The sequence below is a fragment of the Mandrillus leucophaeus genome, unplaced genomic scaffold, assembly GCF_000951045.1.
Source record: "Mandrillus leucophaeus isolate KB7577 unplaced genomic scaffold, Mleu.le_1.0 Scaffold16, whole genome shotgun sequence".
Classification (NCBI taxonomy): Eukaryota; Metazoa; Chordata; class Mammalia; order Primates; family Cercopithecidae; genus Mandrillus; species Mandrillus leucophaeus.
Window position 1 is genome coordinate 258041 of NW_012101587.1, and position 8095 is coordinate 266135.

The window sequence follows — 8095 nt, forward strand, 5'->3', positions numbered from 1 at the left end:
TCAGCGCTCTGCCCGCACCCACAGCGCGTCCGCGGAGTCGGCGGCCTCGCCCGCGCCGTCGGGGCCCTGCGAACTGTCCTCGGTGGCCGTGGCCGAGCGCGTGCTGTCCTCCCGCAGGGCCGGCTCGGGGCTGGTCGCGCGCTGCTGCTGCTCCTTGAGCTCGGAGTAGGAGCGCGAGAAGGTGTGGAAGATGGAGGTGACCGGGAAGGCCATGAGCAGGATGCCGCTGAGGATGCTGCTGAGCGCCACCACCTGCCCGGGCAGGCTGCGCGGAACCATGTCGCCGTAGCCCACGGTGGTCATGGAGATGACGGCCCACCAGTAGCTGGCGGGCACGCTGGAGAAGTCGCGGCGCGCGCCCAGCTCGCGCTCGGCCAGGTGCACCAGCGGCGCGAAGAGCGCCATGGCCACGCACAGGAACAGCAGCAGCAGCCCGAACTCGCGCGCGCAGCGTTGCACGGTCAGGCCCAGCGAGCGCAGCCCCAGCGAGTGGCGCGCCAGGCGCATCACGTAGAGCACGCGCAGCGCGCGCAGCAGCCGCAGCACCAGCCCCGCGCGCTCCAGGAGCTTGGTCCCGCCCGAGCCTGCCGCCAGCCCCAGCAGCAGGGACACGTAGAACGGCAGCAGCGCCAGGATGTCGATGATGTTGAGCGGCGCGCGCAGGAAGGCGCACTTGCTCTCGGCCTGCAGGGAGCGTAGCAGGAACTCGAAGGAGAACCAGGCCACGCACACGGTCTCCAGCACGAACAGGCTGCGGCACTTGGGGGAGCACTCGCCCTGCGGGGAAAGGGGACGTGGGGTTGGGGGCGCAGGCCTGTTGGAGGGCCGGGGCGCTGCGCCCTTCCTTCCCCAGGACCAGAGGCATCCCCCAGGCCACCCTTCCCGCGCCAACCCACGGAAGCGGGTGCAAGGGTTATTGACAAACAGGCCCAGTTCCTATTGGAAAAAAACAAAACAATAAAACAAAACGAAAAACCAGCAAGATTTAATAGTGATCACTTCGGGCTTGAGAGCGGATGCCCTTAGCTGACCCAGGAAACTGGTGAAAATAATGTTTAAACCTTTGACCTTTTAAAGCCTTGGGAAGTGATCTTAAGAGCAAACAGCAAACAAAGAAACATCTATTTATATGTGAACATTCTGTAAGAAAGAGCATTTGTGGTATCTGTGTCAAGACTGCATCCTCCTCCTCAGCTTGGCCAGGAGGAGACTCCGTGTGGAATGGCTGCAGCCACGGACACAGCCCTCCCACTCCCACCCCACCCCACCCACAGCTCCCAGTCAGGGGGCTTCTTCCCCCAGAAGGGGCCAACATCACAATCTCACATTCTGCTCTCAGCTCCTGGGGCTAGGTCCTTGGGGAGTCCGGTGGAGGGTGGGGCTCCCTCCTCCTGCCCAGTCCCCACTCTCGTGGGTGGGAGGCTGGCCTTGGGCGTCACGGGTGGGAGGCTGGCCCTGGGTGTCATGGGCGGGAGGCTGGCCGTGGGTGTGGCACACGGAGAAGATAGGGCCTGACTGCCCTTGCTGCAGTGATTCCAGGCCAGGAGAGGCCGATGAGGTCTCAGGCTGCTGCCCCGCCCCTCCCCCATCAAGCTCTCAGCTCCTAGAGAGGGAGGGTGTCATTCACACTGAGGCTTGCCCTTGTCCCCATCCCCCAAATCCGTGGCTCAGAGATTTCTGCCAGGAGGGAGATGCAGGAAGTAATCTCCTCTCAAAGGAACTCACCTCATTTGCAACAGAACATGAAGAAGCTTACACCTAAGGACACACTCAACACCATCAGAGGTGGAGGTGAAGTGAATTAGCAGATTCATGCGTCTGCTGACCATGTCGCCCAGATGCAGGCTGGCTAGGGTGCTGGGGAACGAGGGGAGAAGACAGCTGGCAGGAGCCCTCCTGGGGTCAGAACAATGTCAGGCTCTCTCAGAAAGCAATGAGAAGGAGCTGCAATATGATCAGGTTGTAGAGGAGTAACAGAGCTCTCAGCTGGCAACCTGGAGTTTTAACTACTGGGTGTGGCCAGTGAGACAGAGGAAGAGGCTGCTCCCCAAACCCTGTCATCCTAGGGTGACTGTGGCACACTGGCGCTGCCCCGACACAGAGACTGTTGCTGGGGAGGAGGAAGGGTGCACGGGCATCACGACAGTAACCCAGCCAGTCTCCAAAAGACTAAACCAGTGAGTAACAGGCCCAGGATGGGGACTACCGAAAGGGCTAGAGTATCTTGTCTAAAATGTCTAGTGTCTAACGATGACAAGATATGTGGAAGAGGAGGAGGGGAAGGAAGGAAGAAAAAGAAGAGTATGACTCATACATCAGGAAGAAAGCAGGCAACAAAAACTGCTGTGAGAGTGACCAAATGTCAAATTTAACAGAATGAGATTTCAAAGCAGCCACTATCAGTATGTTCACAAAACTAAAGGAAGCATAAGTGAAAATGCCACAAATAGAGGCTGTTGGTAAAGAGATGGACATTTAAAAAAATACCCAAATGGAAATTCTGGAATTGAAAAGTGCAATAATTGAAATAAAAAAATTTAAAAATCACTAGAAAAGCTTAACAGTAGGTTTTAACCAGCAGAAAAAAGAATTAGTAAACATGAAGATAGTTTGACGGGAATTATGCTGAAGAACAGAGACAAAAAGAATAAAGCAAACAGCGCCTCGAGAAGCGCAGGACACCATTATATGCCCCCACATATGCATAATGGGAATATCCAAGGAGAGGAGAGAAGGAAGAAGAAAAACTATGCAAAGAGATAATGGTGGAAAAAAAAACTCAATTTATTACAAACAATAACCTACATATCCAGGAAGCTCAATGAACTCCAAGCAGGATAAACACAGAGACCCACAGATGGACACATCATAATAAACGTAATGAAGGTCAAAGGCAAGGAAAAAGCATGGAAGCAGCAAGAGCAAAACGAAGATCACTTACAAAGGAGCTTCACAGATAAACAGCTGATTTATCAGCAGAAACACGGCAAGCCAGAGGCAGTGGAATAGCATATCCAAAGTGCTCAAAGGAAAAAACCCTGCCAATCAAGAATCCTATATCCAGCAAAGTTACTGTTGAAAAATTAAAGTAAAAAATAAACACTTTCCCAGGTAAACAAAAATTGAGAGAATTCACTGCTTAGCAGACCTGCCTCACAAGAAATACTAAAGAAGGTTCTTCAGGCTGAAAGCAGGTGACCCCAGATGAAAATGTGGATCGACGCCGGGCGCGGCGGCTCAAGCCTGTAATCCCAGCACTTTGGGAGGCCGAGACGGGCGGATCACGAGGTCAGGAGATCAAGACCATCCTGGCTAATCCGGTGAAACCCCGTTTCTAGTAAAAAATACAAAAAAATAGCTGGGCGAGGTGGCGGGCGTCTGTAGTCCCAGCTACTCGGGAGGCTGAGGCAGGAGAATGGCGTAAACCCGGGAGGCGGAGCTTGCAGTGAGCTGAGATCCGGCCACTGCACTCCAGCCTGGGCGACAGAGCAAGACTCCGTTTCAAAAAAAAAAAAAAAAAAGAAAATGTGGATCAACACAAAAAGTGTTAGTAAAGGTTATTATGTAATTAGAAAAGACACTATAAATGCATTTTTTTCTTAATTGATTTGAACAGCAACTGTATAAAAATAAGATGTATATAATGTATTCAGCCTGCAGCATATAGAAATGTAATATATGTGTAATGTTTGCCAATAAAAGCCCAAAGGAGGTGTGTGGGAGCAGAGGTGTGTGGGAGCAAAGGTGTAGTGGTCTAAGGAAATGACAGATAGTGAAGCAAAAGCAATAATTGTAACAATGTGTATCACAACAATTGCACCAAAAGGGAGAAAAGCAAATACAGCTATACAGGCGTAACATCTTCATCTCACTGGAATTAAGCACAAACCTGAAGCAGGTTCTGATTATTTATGGTAAACTCCAGAGCAAACACTAAAATAAATAACTAAAAAAAACCTTTAAAATATCATTACTGGGCTGGGTGTGGTGGCTCATGCTTGTGATCCCAGCACTTTATGAGGCCAAGGCAGGTGGATCACCTGAGGTCAAGGGGTTCAAGACCAGCCTGGCCAACACGGCAAAACCCTGTCTCTACTAAAAATACAAAAATTACTTGGGTGTGGTGGTGCGCGCCTGTAATTCCAGCTACTTGGGAGGCTGAGTCAGGAGAATCACTTGATCCCAGGAGGCAGAGGCTGCAGTGAGCAGAGATTATACCACTGCACTCCAGTCTGGGCGACAGAGACCTCCTCTCTCTCTCTCTCTCTCTCTCTCTCTCTATATATATATATATATACACACACACACACACACACACACACACACATGTATTTATATGTATATATAAAAAATTAGTGCAATTAAAATGCTCCATAAGAAAATAACCAATGCAAAAGAAAGCAGCTAAGGAAGGATACAGAAACAACATGATCCATGAGGCGCATGAAACAGAAAATAAGATGTGGCAGACACAGACCCAACTATATCAATCATGACATTAGATATGAATGGAGCGAACAACCCAATCAAAAGCAGACTGGGTTTTAAAAAATAATTGAACTAAATGTTGTCTACAGGAGACACACTTTAGATTCAAAGACACAAATAGATACAATGTAAAAAGATGGGAAAAGATGTATCATCCAAACAGCAACCACAGGAAAGCTAATAGACAAAGTAGATGTTAAAACAAAAAGTGTTATTCGAGATAATATGTAATGATCAACAGGTCAATCCACCAAGAAGATAAAACCATTAAAACATATGTACCAATGATACAGCAATAAGTAAATGAAGCAAAAACTGAACAGAAACAGAAATTGAGAAAGAGACATTCCATAATAATAGCTGGAGACTTCATTACCCCACTTTTTAATTTTTATTTTTATTATTTTTTTTTAGACGGAGTCTCACTCTGTCACCCAGATGGAGAGCAATGGTATGATCTCGCCTCACTGCAACCTCTGCCTCCCAGGTTCAAGCGATTCTCTTGCCTCAGCCTCCTGAGTAGCTGTGACTACAGGGGTGCACCACGGTGCCCAGCTAATTAATACTGCACTTTCAATAATGGACAGAACAACTATACAGGAGAGTCAAGGAAACAGAAGGCGTGAACAACACCATGAGCCAAACGGACCTCACAGACATCCGTAGAACGTGTCACCCAACAACGCAATATGCGTTTTTCCGACGTGCACACGGAACAGTCTGCAGAACAGGACATATACCAGCCATAGAACCAACCTCAACACATTTAAAACGATAGAAATAATACAAGTATACTCTCCATCCACAGTATTAGAAATTAATGACAGGAAAAAAATTGGGAACCTCACAAATATGTGGAAATTAAACATATTCCTAGATAATCAAAGAGGTCAACCAAGAAATCAGAAGGGAGTCAGACTTGGAGATGAGTAAGAATGAAGACAGGACATATCCAGACTTACGTGGGGCAGCTAAAGTAATGCTCAGATGGCCATGCTCAGAGGGCCAGCGCAGCGGCTCATGCCTATAATCCCAGCGCTTTGGGAGGCCGAGGCGGGAGGATCACTTAAACTCAGGAGTAGGAGACCTGCCTGCGCAACATGGTGAAACCCCATCTCTACAAGATACACAAAATTTAGCTGGGTGTGGTGGTGCACGCCTGCAGTCCCAGCTACTCGAGAGGCTGAGATGGGAGGATCCCCTGAGTCTAAAGGGTTGTGGCTTCAGTGAGCCCTGATGGCGCCACTGCACTCCAGCCTGGGTGACAGAGTGAGACCCTGTCTCAAAAATAAAAATAAAAAATAAAATAAGTAAATAAAAAGAAAAAGTAATGCTTAGAGGGAAATTTGTAGCTGCCAATGCCTATAAGAAGAAAGATTCCAAATTAATAAGCTCACACTCCACTCTAAGACAACTGGGAAAACAAAAGTAAATAAAATAAATAAAATTTAAAGCAGGCAGGGGAGGGAAATAACAGATGAGAGCACGAACTAATAAAACAGAGAAGACAAAACCCATAGAGAAACCAATGAAACCAAAGGCTGGTTCTTGGAAAAGATCAACAAAATCAACAAATCTTTAGCTCGTTTGAGCAGAAGAAACAGAGAGAGAAAATTCCATTTACTAGAATCAGAAATGAAAGTGGAGACGTAACTCTTGCCCTTACAAATGTAAAAAGGGCAATAAAGCAGCACTGTGAATAATCGTGTGCCAACACAATAGATAACTTAGGTAAAATGGATCCATTCACAGAAAAACAAACTACAGAAACAGCAGGAAGAAACAGAGAATCTGCACAGACCCATCACAGTGAAGAGGCTCAGCCAGAAACCCTCCAACTACCCACAAGAAAAGCCCAGGGCCAGATGCTTCACTGAATCCAACCAAACGGTCAGAGGAGAATATCCACAGCCACAGAAAGAATGACGTCTTGTCCTCTGAGCTGGAGGCCATTATCCCAAGCAAATTAACGCAGGAACAGAAGACGAAATACAACATGTTTTCGCTTGTAAGTGTGAGCTAAACGTTGGGTGCTTATGGACATAAAGATGGCAACAGCAGGCCCTGTGGACTGCCAGGGGGAGCAGGAAGGAGCAAAGCCTGGAAAATGTGCTGTTGGGTGCTGTGCTTGGTACCTGGGTGACAGGACCAATCCTACCCCAAACCTCAGCATCACACAATATGCCCGGGTAGCAGACCTGCACACGTGCCTCTTAAATCTCAAATAAAACCTGAGATTATTAAACAAAAAAATAAAATAAAATTTTATTCATAAAAAAGGAATTAATACCAATTCCTCACGAACTATTATGAAAATACAGAGTGGAGAGAAGGCTTCCCAGGTCAGTCTGAGGCCAGCATCACCCCGATACAAAAACCAGATGCAGAATCACAAGAAAACCACATATGAATACCGACGTTAAAAGATTCAACAGAGTATCAACAAGCTGAATCCAGCAGTGTAGAAAAAGAATTAGACATCAGGACTGAGTGGAATTTATCCCAAGGACGCAAGGCTGGTTTAACATCTGAAAATCAATTAACGTAATACATCATATCAATATTATAGAAAAAAAAAATCTCACGATCACGTCAACTGATGAAGAAAAAGCTTTCGACAAAATCCAACATCTTTTCATGACAGAAACACTCAACAAACAGGAAATCGCCACAAAAAGGCATCTATAAAAACCCACAGCTAACATCACACGTAGTAACGAAACACTCCGTGCTCCCGTCCGTTCAGGAATGAGATGCTAACGCCTGTTCTTGTCACTTCCAGTGGACTCCGTACTGGATGTTCCGGCCAGGGCGATCAGGCAGGTTAAACAGAATGTGCAGAGACACCTGCTAGGCCAATGACAAGGTCATGTCGGTTCACAAATGACAGGACCTCGTATATAGAAAATCCTTAGGAATCCACTAAAAACACTCTTAAAACTAGTGAGTTCAACAAGGTTGTAGAATATGTGACAATAAACAAAAATCAACTTTATCTTATACACTCGCCATGAACAATTAATGTAATTTCACTCACAACAGCATCAAAAGGAAGAAATGCATCAGAATAACCAACAAAAAAACAAAAACAACTCATACTCTGATAACTACAAAACACTGTTGAAAGAAACTCTAAATTTTGACCGTTCAATAGGGGAAGAACAGTTTGTTATCAAACGGTACTGGGGTGCCTTGATGTCCACACACAAAAGAATCCAGCTGAGCGCTTACCTGAACCATATGCAAAAATTACGAAAAAATGGACCAAACCTCAAAATGTGGGTGCCAAAATTACACAACTCTGAGAAGGAGACATGGGGTAAAATCTTCATGACAAAGGACTGGCCAAGGGCCATGAGCTATGGCATCAAAAGCACAAAAAATTGATAAACTGAACTTCATAAAAATTAGAAACGTTTGTGCCTCGAAGGACAATAGCAAGAAAGTGAACAGACAACCCACAATGGAAGGAAGTATTTGGAAATCGGATCCTTGATAAGGGACTTGCATCCAGGATAGATAAGAAACTCTTATAGCTCAACAATAAAGACAACCCAAGTTAAAATTGGGCAATGGAGGGCCAGTGCGGTGGCTCATGCTTGTAATC

The 8095-nt window shown here is 46.6% G+C and overlaps 1 protein-coding gene across 1 annotated transcript in view; it reads right to left on the reverse strand.

The window, feature by feature from the left end:
* The window catches only part of KCNG2 (potassium channel, voltage gated modifier subfamily G, member 2), a 25274-nt gene continuing 17179 nt past the window's right edge, over positions 1–8095 (reverse strand). Inside the window, exon 9 of the mRNA XM_011975902.1 lies at positions 1–777. Within this exon, the coding sequence (XP_011831292.1) occupies positions 1–777 (777 nt within the window). The remainder of the gene's footprint in view (positions 778–8095) is intronic.